The sequence below is a fragment of the Astyanax mexicanus genome, chromosome 2, assembly GCF_023375975.1.
Source record: "Astyanax mexicanus isolate ESR-SI-001 chromosome 2, AstMex3_surface, whole genome shotgun sequence".
NCBI classification, from domain to species: domain Eukaryota; kingdom Metazoa; phylum Chordata; class Actinopteri; order Characiformes; family Acestrorhamphidae; genus Astyanax; species Astyanax mexicanus.
Window position 1 is genome coordinate 52,976,410 of NC_064409.1, and position 20,775 is coordinate 52,997,184.

Consider the following 20,775-nt stretch of genomic DNA (forward strand, 5'->3'; position numbering starts at 1 on the left):
TATGTATGTTTTTGGGTTTTCTTTATCTCAGCAATATACCTGTTTGTTTTACATTGATCAATTGCCAGAGCTGTCATATAAAAGCAATTCTCATGGAAAATAATGAGGCTATAAACAGGTTTCATTTCAAACTGCATGAGGCACAGAGAATCACAGACAATACCTTGGTTTCTAATATTTATTTTATGACATTTACATTTGCATTTAGGCTATTTAGCAGCTGCCCTTATCTAGAGTGACTGACAACAGTGCTTTGCTGATAACTTTGAAAAAATCTATAGTTTGTAGAGACTAGGCTCGAGAGATATACCAAGCTTTGATAAATTTAGCACAAGAGTTCTAACAAAATCTAGTTAAAAGCATATTTAAGCCAGCCTACCTTACTATTATAATCCAGTAAAACTGCAAGTACTTACCTATATCCATGAAGTGGCCAAGAAAGCCATAGTTACTCTTGAATGGAAACCAATAGCTTTGGTATATATGTGTAATCCTTCCCCTAAAACAGTCTGTTTTGCTTTAAATGTGTTAAATGCGTTAGTTCATGTAACTTAAGTACGCCAGTAAAGAAACAAGAGTTCCAGTGTTTTTGTGAAGATAATAAATAGTGTATTGGTTCCAGTTACAGACCAGAGTGGGCAATTAGCTGTTTTCCCCCTAACATTAGTTAGTTAATAGTTAATATAGAACAAACTCAGGGGACCCATCCTCCACAAAATATTGAGCTGTGTCATTTTACAAGCAGGATCATTTTTCACCCATGTTAAATCCCATGTATTTTTTTCGTTTCATTTCCTTGTAGGGACTTCATACACACATCTACATTCTTTTCAGTGAATAAAAATATTTGGAAATAATTTGGCCCCTGCTGGAGTAATGATATCCTCTCAGAAGTTCCTACTTTGTTTTTGAGGGTACGACTCAAGAGATTTTAGTATACTTGAAGACCTGAGATCTTTTATACTTTTTATTTTCAATTTTATGTCCCCAAAGAAGAGCAGGTATTGGTAACCTAGCCGTTAGCTGGGTTATTAACAAACTATATTTTGGTATCAGTACAAAATGAAGAGCTGAGTAGCATTGTATGAGCTGTGTTTTATCCAGTATCTTTTGCTGCAGTTGCTGTTAAATTGGTGCTTATCGAAAAGCCTGTGTTTCCCACTGTTAAGTATGAGGTTGTGGTGGCGATATTGTGCACCTGTAAAAACAGTGTTTGTACTGATATGCTCCCAATTTATAGGTGGGAGTTTAGGACCACTACCCACTTCCTATCTCACACGTTATTGCAGAAAATGACTGGACGCTGCTAGAGGGAGCCCACGAGTGATGATTAAAATAAATAGGGGAGGATAAAGCTAAACGGTTAAAACGCAAATTAAAAAGATTAACTAAATACTTGACCCGGACATTCATTTAATTTGGAAAGTAGAATAAATTATTTTTCTTAAAAAGTAAAGAGCACGTATCCGTGTCTTTACATTTTTCTTCAGTAAACTGGCTTAGGCATCAAATGTCGCTCGAATTACTGCTACTGTGAGCTACTCGGTGAGTTAATGCTGGAGTTAAAGCTCGTTTAATTGGCTTATATTATGTATTGAAATAGGTTATATAGTTCTGTTTAGAGAAAAGTAATACATTTTACATTTAAAAAATGTTCAAACACTTGTAAACTCTGATTTTGATGAACTGTGACACTCGTTCACTTTATCAGCCTTGAGCTTTTATGCCTTTATATTTGTACTGCTGTTTATACGGGTTCTTTTTATGCTGGTAATGTCATTCCCTTTTTAAATCCCCCATCATACCTAACTGGGTAATTCTCATTCTTATATTGCACTATTGTGTTTCTCTTGTCTTGTGTATGTAACGTTACGTATCTGTGACCTTGGTGTGTTGTACAATTAGTGTCTCATTCTTTTATATCTATATTTTTATCTTGCTGTTCTTGATGTAACTTTGGGAAGGATGGTAACGTAATTTTAATCCTCTGTATGTCCATGCAGTACTGACAATAAAACTACTTGACTTGACTTGCTTCATATGAACTCGTTCATTTTCGACTCACGCGGGAGCGCCCTCTGGTGGTCACATAAACCCGTAAAAGATTCTCAGCGGAACTGCAACACAGAAAAACAGTAAATACTCTGAAATTTTCATTGAGAAAGGCACAAAACAAAGTGATTAACACTTTCCTGCATAAAGCAAATAACCGAGCTTCTCATTTTAAATGTCAACAACAACCACCCATATCTTCAAGACAGGTACTTTCGGCTCGTGACGTATCGGCGCCGTGGCTTAGTTGGTTAAAGCGCCTGTCTAGTAAACAGGAGATCCTGGGTTCGAATCCCAGCGGTGCCTTTTATCCCGCTACACCCTAAAGCCAGGGGTGGGCAATTAATTTTTCCAAGGGACAACATGAGTTGATTGAAACGGTTTTAGAGGACCTGACTAATATACTTAGCTCAGTTCTGCCCAATACATACATCTTTACAGCTTTTATAACAACCCTTTTTATATAAAAAAAAAACAGTAGATGAAACATTACAATGATACAATAAAATGTGGTGGATTATATAATTATTTAATAAACATGTGATACTTCAGTTTAGAAAACTGTAAAGATTTTGCAGTTTTTTTACATTTATTTGACAGTTTCTTGAGCACATAATCATATAAATATTTGACGAACATTTATGAAAAAATATTTTCAAAATGTGCAATATTAATCGAGTTAAAACTAGCAGCACTATTAGCTATCAAGTTTTTCAAAAGTCCAGCACCGTTTAAATTTATACAAAAAATGCAATAAATGCATTTGCATGTTTGTTCTACCTCAGTTTGTGTTCAGTGAGAGAAATCTAGCCTGTTTTGGTCTTGGACAAGTGTATTAAAGTCAGGCTGAATATCTGATGTGGAAATGTGAGAACAGCACACAAGTGATCAAATCTGTTTTATGAACAACCGAATATAGATTTTCCCAAAGTTTGGTACCTAAAATAAAACAATAGTATCACTTAAATATATATTTTAGAAACATGAAAAAGAGAACTTTAAGAATTTAGTGGTGTGATATGATAACCCCTTTTTTTATTTATATGTTTTATAGGACAATGAATACAACTAATGCTCTTCAAGACTTTCATAATATCATTTAATAACCATTTGATTTGCTTATTTTAAAGGATTCATTTTTAAATTAGTCCTATAAAATGTTTTTTTTTTTAAATTATTATTTCTAAAAATGTATCACAGATTGGTAGTTGTCTTTCTGGTGTATATTTGTTGATAAGACCTGGCTAAATTATGTTACCAAACTTGCTCTAAATCCTAAATCTCCACCACAGTGCAATCATCAGCCAGAGAGAAAGCGTTATTCATCCTTTATTCACCGAGCTGTAACTGTTAAACCGCTCATTTCATTTACAAAAAGATGAAGGACCAGAAAACACCTAGTTCAACAAGAGCGTGCCTCTTCCACTGTTTAATAAACTTTACAAATAATTTATGATCTCAAATCTCATCTCTAGCCACAGCAAACTCAATAGTCTGCATAGGCAAAAATGAGTAAGTTGTAAAAATATACAACTCCGAAAAAGTGCAGTGTGTCCTCTTGATTTCCGTGTGAGGTGTTTTAGCTCCATGTGCATTATTACAAGCATAACTATTTACAGTACAGGGATACAGAGCTAGCAGACTCATCTATTCATTCATTTCCAGGTTGGGTCTAATAGCTCCATTTCCCTCTGCTTGTTTTCATAAACAAACTATTTACAGCAAACAGACTACCGGTGGTCTTGTATTGGCAGTGTTGCTGGAGAAGGTGGACAAAAGCTTACATGGTAAAGCTTTCTGTGAAAGGGTGCTCATAAAGAATACATATGTATATCACATTTCATTAGACATACTTAGACATACTTAGACATTAGAATATTTTAACATGGGTAATTTGTAATCGTGCAGTCTGCATTTGTTAGTGCAATTTGTTTTTGTAGACAACTGCTGTGTTTGTAGGGCGATATGACCATGCTCTATCAAGGGAAGTTACTCAAATGCATTATTTTAAATGGTACAAAGTTCAAGAATACAATTATACGTTTAAGAAATATTTAAGGACATATAACACAGATTAAACATTAGAAGGTAAAGAATGTTCTTACTGCTCTCAAAAATGTGAATGTGAGCTATGATGCTGAGCTTACTTTTATTACATGTATCTCCGATCTCACAATTTTTAGCTGTAATTTTTTCTTGTAAGAGGTAACCAATGCTGTAATGCAGTGACTTCACTGAATTACATATAGCAATAAATATATGTTTAGCACTACAGCTTATGTGTCATTAAATTAATGTCTAAAAAAAAAACAAAAAAAACAAAACTAAAAGTTATTAACTAACATTAAACGGCTGAAATGCTGATCAGGATATAGCTCCTCAGATAAAGCATTAGGCTTTAAGCATAAGTACAGTTGCAGTACAATTCCGTATTACTAGTTGCAGTATATCTTCCCTGGTAAGGCACAATAAAAAATATAGATTGAAACCGAGATAATTTTTAAATATATTAAACAGCAGGTTAGAACGTCTTTATAAATGACTGTTTAAGTCTATTTGAGGAGATAAAACCGTGACAATATAAATTGTGTGTAACAGTACATACAAAATATATATTGTACAAGACATGGACATCTGCATTTAAAAATGTACCCAAGAACTGAATTCTAGGGCCTTAAAATAAGGGGGACCCATTTTTAGAGTCTAAATGAAAAACAGAATAAAATGGACAAACAAACAAAACAATATACATATATAGAAAAGTCAAACAGGTCCAGAGGCCTTGCTTGTGATGGAAGACTTGTCAGTCCATTCTGTTGGTGTCAGGATTTCAATAGGTTCAATGTGGGGGAAAACCACAAAAAACACCCTCTGACCCAGATATGTGGCCCACTCTGTAACAGAGGTAACACACATGGTCATGTATGAGAGCTGAGAATATCTATGAAGCTGCAGTTAGTACATTAAGAAATGACAGATTTTAAGGAATTGTTTGAAAAAAGCTTTTAATATACAGTTGCAAGAAAAGGTATGTGAAACCTTTGGGATTACTTGGTCATTAAATTTGTTCTGATCTTCATCTAAGTCACAACAATAGACAAACACAGTCTGCTTAAACTAATACCACACAAAACATTATATGTTTGCATGGTTTTATTGAACACAACATGTTAACATTTACAGTGTGGGTAAAAAAAGTATGTAAATCCCTAGGCTAATGACTTTTCTAGAAGGTAATTGGAGCCAGGATTCCTGTTAATGTGATGAGATGTGCTGGTTGGAAAGCTACTCTCCCTAGGCGTGGTCGTCCTGTATAGATGACTGCAAGAGCACAGTGTAGAATGATCTATGAGGTGAGGAAGGATCCTAGAGTGTCAGCTAAAGACTTACAGAAATCTCTGTAACATTTTTGTTGACAATTAACTGTGGACAGATGAACCCAAAACTGAAGACATTCAGCAGTGCAGCGGGCAGCGAGCTATGCCGCACTTCCCGCGGCACTGATAACATTCTGACGTTAAGCGAAGTTTAAGGGTTACATTTACCTGGAACTCAGTGCTATATCTTTATAACCAAGTCTGTAGCTCTGAAAACATTTTGCCCTTTGAGTTTTAGATTTTCATTTTGTGAACTAAAGCAAAGCTATACAGAAACACCTGGGAACAAAAAACATCTCACATGGCATTCATTCATACTAGAGATCACAACTAGACATTTTAAAATGAATGAAAAAAACAAAAAAAACAATGGAATGAGACTTTTAATAACGACACAGGATACATACTGTTACTTTACTGACCCTTTGAGTTAGATCAGAGAATACACTTAGATCAGAATAAGAGTACAAACACTTTACTGTGTCTCTATTTGTTATTATGTCCTGCCAATGCGAACACTGAGCCAGTTCCAGCAGCAGGAATCATAAAACCTCAATTTCACAAACACATAATTTCATTATTTAAATATTAAGTTCTTTAACTTACCAATGAAGTCATAGATGCACTTTGGCTTGTCTTTCCAGTATACTCCCAGAAAGTATACAGGCACTCCAGTAAGCATGATGACCAAACCCACCCCACAGACCACAGGCTCTGAGTGCAAGCTGAAACCCAGCAGGAGGGCCCAGAAAAGCAGATAGCTCATAGGAACCAGCAGACTCACCTGTGGAGAGGAGTGGAGATGATGTGGCATGTGAGAACATGCAATCAGAGCAAGGTGGAGTTCACTGTCCATTCATTTTATATTTCTGAATGTCCGTTAGGAGCGTTTTTGCTATTACTGTTTACTGCTAGAGGTTTAGATTTGTGTTTGGCTTATGATGTGATACTGCCAGAGGCCTTTTTATAGTATGTAATAATATTCATTATGACATAGTGGTTTGCATGATCACACCTTGATAGGCCTGTACAGGTTTGGCTTCTTCCATCTGTAGTACAGCAAGCCAGCAATGGTGACTCCATAAGAGAGGTAGTTGATGAAGGACACATAGTTTATGAGGTTGTGTGTTTCACCAATGCACATGATTACGATTGTGGCAGTGCACTGTGAGATGTAAAGTGAGATGAGAGAGTGAACAGAAAGAACAGAGAGAAAAAAGAAAGAGATTAACAAAGATTTACAAGACAAAGAGAGTCAAATAATTATGTAAGAACATTCTGATAAGATATGTATTAGTCATTTTGCTATACTATGAAATGTAACTACATGATTTATTTATGACATTTCATTTACATTTTCTATCTTGCAATTTTTCAATTTTTGTAGCAAAAATGTTGTGTTCATTAAATATTGAATAAGTTAACAAAATTACTAATTTTTTCAATAAATAATAACAAAAGGAATCCAAGGCATATCTCAAGTATTTTAACATACATGCATAATTGTAACCAAGAGAATTATTGATCAACTTACACAAACAAGCAGAGCTGGGATAGGGGTGCAGCTTTTGAAGTGAATCATAGCCAGTAAGCTGGGTAAGTGTCCTTCTCTTGCACCAGAGAAACAAAGCCTGGTAATGCACAAAACGTGTCAAAGGGAAGGAATACAGTTGCAGTAAAAGTTTTTAGCACTTTGCAAAGAACTGTGCCCAAGTGAGATATATTTTACTAGTCAATACTGTTAATCCTGCACTATTTAATCAAACATTTCAAATCCCCTCAGCGTGAGCTAGAGATAAGTGGAACTGTGTGGAGCCTTTGAACTCTATTTAGTACATTTGGGAAAAGTGGGATTGTCAAATGTGATTTATAAATACTTAACATTAGTACTACTATTACTACTTGTGCCTGAATAAAATAAAATAAACTTTGGATTAGGTATGTCGTTGTAGACGTATATCAGCAGTTTCCCAGACAGGGATAGTGTTTGACTACACATCATTTAAAGGAGAGATTTTAATATAATTTAGGCTTAATTACTGTCTGGGAAACTACTCTGTGAACGATGAGAAATTAAGTGTCCAAAAAGGGGCAGCAACACTAGGCTTTTTTGGGTTTGTGTCCAAGACACACCTCCAGAGAGGTGGACAAAGCCCAGAATATTTTGGTCTCACCTGGATGAGGTGAAGAGGTAGCCGTTAATTCCTCCAAAGGTGGACAGCGCCACAGAGATGGGCATGATGGTAGAGAACATTCCAAGCAACTTTTCCCCAAATGTCTGTGGAACGTAAATGTCAGAATATAAATAAGTAGCAGTACTACCTGATATAATTGCTCTGACTATATTCAAGCTAATAACAAACTAACTGCAATAATGAATATATAGGAAACATATCAAAACATGCCACAATACTTTATAATAATAGTAAAACACTACTTAATGATCACCTAAGATCAAAATTTCCTTAATATCCAATATGTTATATATATATATATATATATATATATATATATATATATGTATTCAAATCCTGAAACTGATCTTAGACTTGCACTAACACTCTGCGATGCTACAGATAAGCTTTGATTCAGAAGAAGAGAGAACAAATACAAAGGTGCGTACTTACTACAGCCACAGCATTAGAGGAAAGCAGCTCTTCTGGAGACATGGAGGAGAAGTAGGCGATATTGGTGAGCGTGTACACACAGGTAACCAGCGGAATGGAGATGTAAATAGCACGTGGAAGATTCCTGACAAAACAACAGTTATGTTTAAAACACTATGGTGTTAATTAGAGGATTAAGGCATACATAAAAAAGCTTAAGGAGAAAAAATTGCAGAAATTTCCATATGCTCATGCATTCTATCATTAGGTCTTAAACGCAATCATTGGTAAACTTTGCATAATCAAGCTGGAATCATAGCGAAGCATAAAATCATGGGGCATTATGTTTTATTAATTACACATATCAGTCCATGCATCTATACAACAGTACAAATTCATCCTCACCTCCTGGGATCCACCACCTCTTCTGTGACATAATTGAGAAAGTTCCAGCCACTGAAAGCAAATGAGGCCTGAAGGAAAGCCAGAGCAATCTGCCCCACTGATGGAGAATTGCCACTGAAGTCGAATGCTATTTGTGGAGTAAGACCCTCATAGTTACCTGAATAAAACAAGGTAGTGTATATTACAATATTTGACACAGTTTAAACACAGTTTGACATAGTTGAAACAGTTTTCAGAAACTCACATCTTAAAAAGCCTGCACAGTTCTGGGATAAAATTATTTGCACAGATGTTAATTAAAAGAGAGATACAATAAAATCAGGTTTATAGACAAAATCTTTCACAGTGCAGTCACTGTTATAATACGGGCAGGTATGACTACGAATAGACATGTGTGTGTTTTATTTTTCTTCTCTTTTTTTTTTACTGATGTGACTGCTGACAGAAATAGCAGAATAAACACTAAACTGTGCAGGGGTTAACAGTTTTTTTTTTCCTCAGATACAATCAAATTATACATGGATGGTGCTTCACAGCATCAATGAATGCATGAGGCATGGCATAACCCACTGTGAACTCTCAGTAAATTATCTGCTCTTTTCCCCACATGTGCTCACTCACATATTATCTGAACTTTGTACTAGAGGGCTGGCTGGTCCCGGTAATGCCCCAAAAAGAAAAAAAAAAACCTGATACAAACATTTACGTTCATACATACATCATGCATACATTCGACCTCTGGTGTGCAACCTAGTGTAAAAAATATGAATTCTTCTGCTTAAATATGAATTCAATTAAAAAACTAAACGGCATGGGCTCCAAGGTGCTGCTACTGTGATTCAAGCATCCCCAGTTCAAAATCCGGGTTATGCTGTTTTGCAATCAGCAGCCAGAATCTGAGAGAGTAAAACTGGCCTTGCTGTCTCTGGGTGGATAGATGACAGTCTCTCCCCACATCACCCTGAAGGTGATGTCGGTCATGTGTTGGAGGAAGCATTTGATAGTCTCCACCCTCCTAGTGATGATTAAATCACCATTAATCCGAAAGTAACAAAAAAAATGAGATGACAGGAAATGCTCTCAAATACACTTACACTGATTTAAAGATGCCCTCACCTTTATAGATCTGCACCATTCCCACAGCTATGATGAGGCCCAGGGCCATCAGCTTCCCTACAGTGAAGATATCCTGGATGCGAGTGGCTAGACGCACACTGAAGCAGTTAACCCATGTCAGAAATACTACAAATGCAGAGGAACACACAAACAAACACCAGTATTAGAATTAATTGTAATTTATAGACCAAATGCTACGAAACAAAAGATGTTAACTAGGGCTTCAAGACATTGGAAAAAAAAAAAAAACATTACGATATTTTGTTGTTCTGCTGTATTCATTGCAATAGTCACATTGTGACTGTTGCCCATGTGCACTAAAATGACAATGCAGAAAAGACACTATGCGGCCCTAACATTAACTCTGTCTTTAGTAAGAAATGTAGGTTGCCAAATATAAATGTTGAAAAAAGTGCTCTCCCAGCTGGAGCCTTCTATGATGTCAAGGCATGATGAGACAAATGCGCCTTTACAATTGACTGGTACAACATTATGGGAATGCTGAGGAAAACTGTTACTTTCCCACTCTCTTTTTCTTACATGTTCTCTTATTCCTTCTGTGAAAAAAGGCTGTTCCTCTTAACCCCAGCTAACAAATTGCCTCTCTTTGTGAGAGAACAAAAATAGTGAGTGACGAACAGGTCAGTAAAAGGATGAAGCACCTCTCCCCTTTTCAGGGTCCTTCTGTCCCCAAACAAGAGTAAATAATAAGAGCTAATGCAGTAATCACACGCTGTGGACACAGCCATGTCTTTCACTTCACAGTCAAGTGCTGTGGGCCCACAGCTCATTGTTCCCTTTGAGTGGACAAGTCAAGATTCAGAGTTCCCACTTCTTTGTTTATTCTTGTTTGTTGGGTCTTTACAGCATTAAAAGACTTTGAAGAAAACGTGGAAGAAGTGCTTTTGTAAAGTCCATATGAAATTGCACGTCTGTGGGAATGCATAGCTTTAGGCTGGGCAATTAGTAATGTCTAAAGAAAACAGAGCCAAGAACTATAACATTTACTCCTTACTGCTTCACAGTTTCTTAGGCTGGGTTAATGAGCCGAACCCATTAGGACATGATGTGCTCACCAGTGTCTTTGTGTGCTACAATATGGAACAAATAGTGCAGTTGGGACTATATATCCTGCACACTTATATGCAGCCAAAAATGGTGTCACAGTTGGTCCTACAAATGCTTGACTGGCAATAAATCTGGGGGCCTGGCATGCCAAGGAAGTGTTGCAATCTAGTCGAGGAATTCCTGGGAAACCTGGCTGTGTGTGTGGGTGACCACTGTCCTGCTGAAAAACGGCAATAAAAAGGCCGGTCATGAAAGGTAACACATGCGACCACAGAATGTATATATACATAAATCCCAGCAATTGGGGCACTCCCAAAGAAAACCTAAACCTGTTGCTAAAGACAATTTTGTTTTAGTTCATAGGAGTGCAGGTTTCCAGTTTATGACACCATTGAAAAACATAGGTGCTGGTGGCTGCCTGATGGATGGCTTAGAGTCAACAAAATGACCACCCTTCTTGTATCAGTCCAGTGATGTGCCCCTCCTCAAAGTCTGTCAACTGGGCCAAATATCTAAAACACATTGTAGAGGTGTGTCTAGCAGTCATTCATGCCCTCTCGTGGCAAGACCCAGTGACTAATTAGACCACACCTGTAGCCATTTACATGACTGCATGCTGAGGTTTTCGGCAATATATTTTTTAGGTACATGTGTAGGTGCATGTATCATTTTTTTCCAAAATATTTGGATTTTTTAAGTAAAATAGGTAAAAAAAAAAAAAAACACAACACCCGTTTCACAAGCCACTGTATTAATGTGACCTTTTTTACACTTTTACAGCAGCCCCAAAACAACATTCATATTTTACTATGGCTCTCCATTTAACATTTTATTGTATAAGACAGTACTCTCCCTACCAAAACCTCTGCTACTCTACTACAAATGGCATGGAAAAGTTTTGAACCTATGTTCTATATTTTTATAATTGTCAGTAGCTTAGCACATAAAATAATACCTAAATTTCCAAATAAAAAGTGACATTTCATTTATATTTTAAACAAAAATCTGTTTACATTTTTTTTTTTAGATTTTTAAAAAAATGTTTCGTCTTTAGCTATGCTTTTTGGAAATTTGGCATCTACACACAGTAACATAAAAACAGGTAAAAAGACAACAATGGGAAAACTAACGTTATTAAAAGACCAGTGTACTGGGAACTGGTCAGATACTAGGCATGGAAATCTACTGTACTCACAAATGCAGGTGGCGGAGAGCATTCGTATGGCCATATAGGGAGGGACACAGTTAGGAAAAACAGGCTGCAGGACATAGTTGGAGAAGGTGAGGGCTATGACAGCCAAAGTGGTGGGATACATGATCAGCACAGCACTCCATAACAGAAGGAACCTAGAGAGGAGTAGAGAATAAAAAACACGAGTTAACAATATAAGAGTTTATTGTAATTGGGAGAGTCTATCATTTGTAAACTGAGGCCATAACTTAGTTATGGTAAATTATTGATTGGCATATCATCACAGACAAGGGTATAAAAACTAAAAATACTTCTAGCGAATATTATCAATACAGTTGGTTTAATTTATGATACTGTAGCATATGCACCTTTTTAACCTGTTTTTACCTTGTGCATTTCTTAATTTGCACAGTGAGGTAAACCATGGGATAATATGAAGCATTAGTGCTGATCTGTTGTAATGATTAAGATGTTTTGCAAAGCAAAAAATCAACACATATACAAACTGTTATATTAAACTCACCCTACAAGGCCTCCAAAAATCTCTGTAACATACGAGTAGTCCCCCCCTGACTTGGGAATGGTGACACCAAGCTCAGCATAGCAGAGAGAGCCCAGAGCAGCAATGCCACCTCCTAACACCCACACCACCAACGCCAAGCCAACAGAGCCCGAGTGCTCTAGAACCCCTTTAGGAGAGATGAAGATTCCTGAACCAATTATGTTACCTGCAGAAAACAAAAAACAAATTATAAACAGGTAAACAATAGAAATGCAGAAAATAAAACCTCATCACAACATAAAATCTGACATGAATCTAACTTTCATTAACATTATGTTAACATTCTGTAATGTTGCCATTATTGGTGTGACAGTGACAATATTAAGTAACATATAAATGAACACGTCAAAAGTCACTGGACAAGAACTTGTCATCTCTGTCCAATAAACTACAAGTATCTACATTCTTTTAGATTACTACATAATTTGTACACACAAACTGTCCATTATACCATGTCAAAATGTCTTAATGAATGGACCAATACAAACTTTTCATCGTGACCTAGAATAAACTCTTTTTAAATTGAATTTCACTGAAAGTTGGAAATGTTTTCTCTCTCTTCTGTGAAGTTGCTGTTTTTCGTTATAGTACTGTGTCCCCTATTGCATTTATTGTAGATGTGATTTCTGTCAAACTGTCAAATATGTTTACACAGATGCATCTAGCTAGATCGTGTTTTGCAGCACAGATGTAATCCTAATTTTTGTTAAAATAAAAAATTTATATGTATTTATTGCATCAGCAGATATGTACTTGTACATGAAAATATCAGGGATGTCAGGATCGGACTACAATTTCTATGCGAGACATGTAACAAGTTTTTTTAAATAAATTGTTATTAAAATGGCAGGTAAAATGTACTTTTAATTTCTCATACAATAATATGCTAACAAAGACATACAAAACTATATATTTTTTTGTTTTTTCCTTCTATTCACTTGTATAGTATTTCTTTTTGTACTTGACACATGTCAAGGGAGACGATTGCCAAGGACTTGCCCTGACTGAGACCCATCCACATACTGAACAAAAGCTAGAAATACACATACAGAGGTAAAAGCACCTCATTCAGCATCTCACACAGAACACTGCAAATGGAAGTGAATCTCCTCACGCTTTCTTCCCTGGCAGCCAAGTGGCACACAACTTGATTACATAAGAGCAGGAATAAATCATTTACTCCAGTGTGCCGACAGCCTGGGTTGCCACAAGGAGCAGATCCAACTGGGAGATTCTGAAGAAACTACAGCAGCCTACACATCACTTTTTAAAGAAGTAAAAATTTGCAGATCAGTAAATGTGCATAGTTCATATAACCATATTCAGTGTGTCTTTTATTTGAAAGCAAAAAGTCATCCGAAAGGAATAGGAAAGATATAGATCTTGCTCTATGATGCTCTTAAAGTAAACTTAAATTGTGGGTCTGGATTTGAATGTAACAGAACTTAAATTGAAAATTAAATGTCTCTATCCAATTAGCCTTAAATTTTGAAATTCACATTCCAATAATTTAATAATATTTCAGGTGGTTTATATTGCATACATGACATATACTTATTTAAGTAATAGTATACAGGTGTAATAAAATAAGAAATAATTGCTGTATTGATTATCAAGAACACATTGCCCTCTTTTTAATAATAGCTTATATTTTGTGTTGTCCTCAGATCTCACAGCTCTGACTTTTACTCAGACTTAAAGAAAATTATGTTTTCTTTGACAGTTCCCCTGTATTATCTACTAGCGTACGGACACATACTTGCTCTATTGAATAGTAATCTGACTACTCAACAGATTACATAGCTATAGATTTTAGTAGACTTCAGGTGCATTAATATAGCAGTGCAACTAGCTGTGCCTTACACTTTACTATAGCTCACATTTTCCTGTGGTCTGGTTTAAACTGTCTTGTTAAAATTTAAGATGTAAATTTTCCGGACAGAGGTTCGTGGGATTAATCCTTTTAATAATAATAAAAAAAAAACAAAAAACAAATGCAGTGTTAATCCCTGTCTGAGAACCTTCCCCATAAAGTAAGCTAGAAAAGTATCTAAGCAAGTGAACATCAACTAAGTTAGCTGGACAAGGAAACCCTCCACTTTAGAGATGTTTGAACTTATCTCTTTCCAAAATGAAAAAATAAAATACACAATAACATAAAATTGAGCAGGGTTTCTTCCACAGAAACTTTCTAAAGTGTTTTTTTATATTCGAATAATTTCTTCTTCAGTAAACAACTCACCTATAATAATAGTGCAGGCGCTCATCAGTCCTATCTCTTTTTTGAGGGTCACTCTCTCTGGGACCGTGTCCTCCTTTACCTTCCTGTCTTTCATGGTGCTCCTCGGAGCCTGTGGCTCTGGCCTGGCGCGGACGCCGCTTTTCCGCTCCGCTCCATCCATTTCAGTAGTCCGTAAGTAAAGCAGCCCCGGGGTCTCTCCCCTCAAACCCTTCACAGCATTCAGGCACGGTGAAAGGGACGCGCATGCGCAGCCTCCACCGCTGCCCAGGACTGAATGCTAACTACCGCTCGGCTGCTCCGTTTGAGGACATGGTGTGTGATTGATTCAGCGACGAGTAGCTCGGGTTTAAAGGTTCACGTCCTGTCCGACTGACTCGTTTTTTTTAGACATTTCTTTTAAAAGGTGTGAAGCTCGTCTTGTGGGACCATCTGCAGGGACTGACTGGGCCCCTGCACTGACCCTCAGTGGAGAGTCTCTTGCAAAGGTGTGCGGCTATGTACTGTATGCTGTAGGGCAGTGTTTCTTCTCAGCTCTGGCGCTGGAGGCCCAAAGCCATGCACTTTTTAGTGTTTTCTCTCAGCACATTTACACACCTGTTTATCAAACCAATTAGCTTATTAACAGACTATTATTAAATTAAATGTAACACAGTTTAAATGCCTAAAATGTGCAGAACAGTGGGCCCCAGAACCATGGTGGAGAAACACTGCTGCAGGGTCAATACCAGCTTGACTTTCTCTTAAAAAAGTCCAAAACTCCAGTTCCTCCCCCCACTTCCCTGCTTCTAAAGCAGGGGTCCCCTGTCACCATGCTTGGCACAGTGATTTCTTGTTCTCTCACATCTAGCACACATGGCCCTGCTCACTATGTTCCTCATGTGCTGAAGATCAGTCAGAATAATGGTTCAGCTTTCAATAGTGGTTCAGCTTTGATAATAATAAAAAAAAAAATGTGCTCAGTTGACAATTGGGAAATCAGTTATGAGCTGTATGTGAAAAGTCAGAGGTCAGACATTGTATTTAACGAATCACGTAAAATATTATATCATATATTTATGGCCGGAATCAAAACATCTAATTTATTTTCTTGCTAGACTTGATGCGAGTTGATGTGGCAGAAAAAAATTAAGTACAGTGAAGTATACAATATCCCGGACTGGTTTTCTAAAGCTCTAAAGCTACCTGCAGGACTGTTGTTAGGTTGATGTACTTCCTGCTAGGATAGATAGATGCTCATGATGGGGCACCACACAGAGGAGGCAAAAAGAAAGCATCAGAAAAGTGTGAAGAGATCTCAGGAGCACTGGGACATGTGTTTTACAATAGAGAGGCTTCCTCACACCCTTATTCACCCTGAAAGGATCCCTGGCGTGGAATTTAAGAAGTCAAGTCGTGAATTTGTGCTGCAGCTTTTCCCTGGCTAACAACACTGGTGGCACAATAAAGGGCCCAGGATTCAGCTGATCCCCGCCAGTGAGCCTGTTAAAAGGGGGGCTGCTTTGTAAGCCGGCAGGAAGGCCAAAACACTGCCAGCAGTGTGCGGCACTTAAAGGAAGAAGTCGAGCAGAAAACCAATACATCACAAGAGCCACAGAGAAAAGCGGGAGAGAAATTGAGGGAAAGACAGATTGCTCAATGAGGGAGTAATTGGTAATTGAGACAGTGAGAGCATACTCACCAAGTGCCTTCAGTATCAGATGGACCCAGAAGCCATCTGACTTGCCCTTGAGGATGATAAAATGATCAAGTATTACAGGGTTAACAGCGATATAGTTCAACATCCAGTACTCATCATGACCATTTACGTTTACGTTAAGTTTAAAATCAGGCAGCAGATATTGGCAAATTTCATATATGACTGTCCACATTTAACCAGTAAGTTTAGTTTAATGCTAGTACAAAGACACTATAACATGGCTGTAAATCTTAAATAGGGTAAAGTCACATGCACATAGACCTCTAATGCAATTTGTCCAACAATCAACAATTGTCTTTTTGGCCTAAAAACATTTATTGGATCATTGGCTCCATCTTGTGGTGGTCTTCCAAAATAACTGCTTCTAAGAACCCACTAATCCAAGAAAATATGGCACTATACCATAGTACCATAGTAACTGGAATTTTTCTTTTAATAATATGAAATGATGTCCCTCTTAAAGCTTTCTCAATCAAGCCTGAAATATTTTTTTTAACATGCATCTGTCGATACATCTACACTGACAGAAAAAAAGTGAACAGAAAACTGAACAAAATCAGAATATGTATGTGTGATGAAAAATCTGAAACTGATTTTAGACCATAATTCAATCTTTTTAGCATATTTTAAATTAACAATTAAATAAATCAGTACTGCAATCTGACTGGATTACATGCAAAAACACTATACCAGGTTAAGTTGTTTTGAAATAAGCCACATTAAAAAGACATCTTTCGCAATGTAAATTAGAATATTTACTTGTTTATTAGTCAGTAATTGGATACTTAAGCAATGTATTTACCACTGGACATTTTAATGTAAGAGCAGTAGAAGCAAATATTTACAGTGTACAAATTGCAGCAACTGTTCAATATAATTAGGTCACCTTACAAAAGTGCAGAAAATAAGTGGTATATATGGAAGCCCATTTCCGCCACCTGAAGAAAAAAAAACGTCCTCAACTAAGTCATAATTATGAGATAGAAAAGTCATAATTATGAGATAGTAAGTCATAATTATGAGATAGTAAGTCATAATTATGAGATAAAAAAGTCATAATTATGAGATAGTACCGGTAAGTCATATTTATGAGATAAAAAGTCTCATAATTATGACTTTCTATCTCATAATTATGACTTAGTATCTCATAATTATGACTTTCTATCTCATAATGATGACTTTTTATCTCATAAATATGACTTTTTATCTCATAAATATGACTTACTATCTCATAATTATGACTTACTATCTCATAATTATGACTTAGTTGAGGACGTTTTTTTCTTCTTCAGGTGGCGGAAATGGGCTTCCATATGTAGAGCCTGTCCTGTTATATAAATAAATGATTTTAGAATACATGTTTTGCATCCAGTTAATGTTTTTACTTAACAGTGACCAGGTGAGTTTCCTGTTACACAAGTCTTGGTGTAATATCAGTTAAACGGACTGTGGAAAAAACTCCAGATACGCTGAGCCGCAGAATGCCCTACAACAGACTCAAGCTCCTGGACTGAAGCATTATTGATTTCATAGACGCTGGGGAATTGCTCTAGCAGGGCCACGGCCTTCACTTTGCCAACCCCAGGGATCAGCTGCACCATGTCAAACACCACTGGGTCTAGCAGTCTGGACATGCTTCTCTTTCGGAATGGGTTCTCCTTGCCTTCTACATGTACCTACAGAGGACACCAATATGTTTACCATATGAAATTTGGCTGTGGCTACATAGTCTCCTTAAAAGTTATCAGAACAGGCTCAATGCCAACAAATCAAGGCTAGTTACTCACCATTCGCTCAATGAGTTGGGCTGCTTCAGCAGGGCTGGAAACAGGCAGCAAGGTTAAGCCCAGCTCCAACACCACAAACTTCTGCAGTCCACTAAAGTACTGCTCACTGAGACGGGTTTTCTCCACAAGAACAATCCCTTGTAGTTTGCTGTTTGACTATAAAAACAGCATATGAAATAATAAAAAAATAAAAATTATGTTAGGAAAGCAGAACATCTGTGTAATATGGGTATTAGCAGCTTATTGGCATCTGACAGATCTTTTGACATATTTCAAACCAGTGATTAATAAGGTATGTACTTTACTCCAGAAGACAAGAGGTTTTTACATGACGGTGGACTGCTGAACTAAATCGTCTGAATTATAATTTGGACTTCTGCAACCTTGAAAGGGCTTTAAACATAAAATAATAATTTAATCAGGAGTATTGGGAGTAGTGGGACCAAGCAATATGTAGGGAATGGGCCTCCAGACTTCCAGATTTAAGAAGCACAGATACCAAATATGGTTAGAAAATAGTAGTATCACTTTACTAAAGACCAACCAATCACATTTATTAAAACTTACATTCCTGAATCTGACAATTTTCCTCTTATAGTCAGTTCCAGCAATCTGATCACTTTCTGACACATACAGGATGCAACTTCTGTTACTGAGGTGGATGTCTACAACACCAAGCTCTTCTTCATAGATGAGACTCACACTGCCTGAAAATAGATAATACATGTCTGTCACAAACACATCAACACTAACACCCCCCAACCGCTACCACGGTGCACATGCTTAAGAACACAGAAGACCCAAGTGTCTGTATTACAGTTCCTCATACCCAAATCACCGGAGACTGATACAGTATGGGACATTATGTTATGACTGATTTAATATCTGATTGTGTTTTTGCTAGATGTCAGTGCATGGGTCATAGATTAGTTTAGTTTAGTTTATTTAGTTTATTTTAGAGTATTGTGGTCTAATTGATTGTTTAGGATGTGCACTTTTTTTAAAGTAAAATAAATGATCATATTTATTATACAGTAGCATTAGTTAGGGCTGCAACTAATGATTCTTTTGGTAGTCAACTAATCTGATTATTATTTTTTTGATTAGTTGATTAGTCAACAATTATTTCTGCCATGTCCTCAATCTCTAAAGACAATAGAAACAGCTGAACATAAGGTTTTGTAAAGGCATTTAAACGTCTAGATTTTGTTCAAACGAGTCTGGGCACTTTTGGAAACACACACTTGAATTTAAAATTGAGTTGAATTTAAACAGTCTGAGTGAGCCATTTGCCCATCTCGCTTCTGTCCCCAGCACTTTGTGTAATGCAGTACTTTTACAAATTAACGAATAGTCGACAATGAAATTTGTAGTCGACAAATTTAAATAATCGACCTTGTCAATTATATCGACTAATCATTGCAGCCCTAGTATTAGTCAATATAAATATTATATACATCCATTTGAAGAATAAGCTATACTAATGGATTAACAGTTGATAAATAAATAAATAAATAAATAAATAAGTAATTTAAGAGAAAACGTTTTATATTTAATATATATATATAGTAAATATAGTGTATATATATATATATATTGGTTTAACTGTTTGGATGACTCCTTCTCAAGTCATAAGACAGGAAGCAGATAAATAATGTTCATTTTAATTAACATTTTGTCATCCCACTCCTCCCCTCTAGGTTAGCACAACTAGGCAAGGTGGCACAGCTGTAATAGCCTACCACACAACCTCAGCTACAACAGTGCTGCCTGTGCACATAAGCTCATTCAAAAGATTCTACCAGATTTAAAATAAATAAATAGAAATACTATTAAAATAAAATAAAACATAATAGAATAAAAAAAATAATATAAGCACAATATAAAACATACCAGGACCCCCAGGACTCGGGCCCGTGGTGGTCATGGCCCTGAGAGCGGTGGTGTGGCTCTCTTTATTTTCATATCTGAACGGTGGTAACCCATGTTCCCTATAACAGTGGGTATAATATAGTATAGTATAGTAACTCCTGCTTACCTTTAAAATGCTGAACTAGAGTAGAGCCCCTCCACTTGGAGCTGATGATGAGATGTCCGTATGGGGGCACAGCATTAACACTGACCGCGGTCGAGGGCTTTAAATCCATCACAGCCCCACAGTCTCCTATCTGTCCCTATTTAATGAGCTAGCAATATTACAGCCTAGCGTTAACTATCATTTTAACAGCTCTGCGCGGTGGTGATGCTGGACTGTGTGCTCTCTCTCTCACACACACACACACACACACACACACACACACACTGACAGATAGAAGAGCCGCGAGAATGATTAAACATTAGACGAATAAAAAAAGTAGCTCAACAAACTCTCAACCAACTTAACCTAACCTAACCTACCAAAAAAAACCCTACACAACGTATAAACTTAACTCTTAAAGACTTATCGTATCTCCCCGTTTAATGTCTGTCGAACACCACACAGCTCTCTTCTATTTAAGAGGTAAAGAGTTAATGCGGCAGATGTTTGTTGAGATGTTTACTGATGAATCCAGTAAGTGTCAACAACGCACAGTATTAGTTAAATCTCGCGCCCGCCAAACCCAAAGTATCGCGAGATTGTGTCGCCTGTTTGTGTTCATTGGCTGTTCAGCTGCCTTTTAAACAGTTGAACA

General features: G+C 36.8%; 2 protein-coding genes and 1 non-coding gene across 3 annotated transcripts; 1 reads left to right on the forward strand and 2 right to left on the reverse strand.

Moving 5' to 3' along the window:
* Window positions 1-2,284: 2,284 nt before the first annotated feature.
* On the forward strand, window positions 2,285-2,358 carry trnat-agu (transfer RNA threonine (anticodon AGU)). The gene has a single exon. It is a non-coding gene; the product is annotated as a tRNA-Thr (tRNA).
* Window positions 2,359-3,364: 1,006 nt separating this feature from the next.
* slc7a10b (solute carrier family 7 member 10b) lies at window positions 3,365-16,860 on the reverse strand. The gene is made up of 11 exons (XM_007244271.4): window positions 14,621-16,860; window positions 12,340-12,544; window positions 11,820-11,971; window positions 9,557-9,682; window positions 8,441-8,597; window positions 8,057-8,180; window positions 7,604-7,707; window positions 6,964-7,060; window positions 6,445-6,594; window positions 6,036-6,213; window positions 3,365-4,946 (listed from the first exon to the last, which is right to left on the reverse strand). The coding sequence occupies exons 1-11, from the start codon at window positions 14,778-14,780 to the stop codon at window positions 4,816-4,818; spliced, it is 1,584 nt and encodes a 527-aa protein (XP_007244333.3). The 5' UTR covers window positions 14,781-16,860; the 3' UTR covers window positions 3,365-4,815.
* Window positions 16,861-17,584: 724 nt separating this feature from the next.
* faap24 (FA core complex associated protein 24) lies at window positions 17,585-20,749 on the reverse strand. Its single transcript, XM_015604555.3, has 4 exons — window positions 20,142-20,749; window positions 18,671-18,810; window positions 18,104-18,259; window positions 17,585-17,992 (listed from the first exon to the last, which is right to left on the reverse strand). The coding sequence occupies exons 1-4, from the start codon at window positions 20,248-20,250 to the stop codon at window positions 17,750-17,752; spliced, it is 648 nt and encodes a 215-aa protein (XP_015460041.1). The 5' UTR covers window positions 20,251-20,749; the 3' UTR covers window positions 17,585-17,749.
* Window positions 20,750-20,775: the final 26 nt, after the last annotated feature.

Coding starts and splice junctions, on each gene's coding strand:
- faap24 (XM_015604555.3), bottom strand. CDS start 20,250: ATGGATTTAAAGCCCTCGACCGCGGTCAGTGTTAATGCTGTGCCCCCA. Junction 18,811..20,141: donor TCTAGTTCAGCATTTTAAAG/GTAAGCAGGAGT, acceptor ATCTATTTTCAG/GCAGTGTGAGTCTCATCTAT. Junction 18,260..18,670: donor AAATTGTCAGATTCAGGAAT/GTAAGTTTTAAT, acceptor CTGTTTTTATAG/TCAAACAGCAAACTACAAGG.
- slc7a10b (XM_007244271.4), bottom strand. CDS start 14,780: ATGGATGGAGCGGAGCGGAAAAGCGGCGTCCGCGCCAGGCCAGAGCCA. Junction 7,708..8,056: donor CCTCTAATGCTGTGGCTGTA/GTAAGTACGCAC, acceptor TACGTTCCACAG/ACATTTGGGGAAAAGTTGCT. Junction 6,595..6,963: donor TCCCAGCTCTGCTTGTTTGT/GTAAGTTGATCA, acceptor TACATCTCACAG/TGCACTGCCACAATCGTAAT.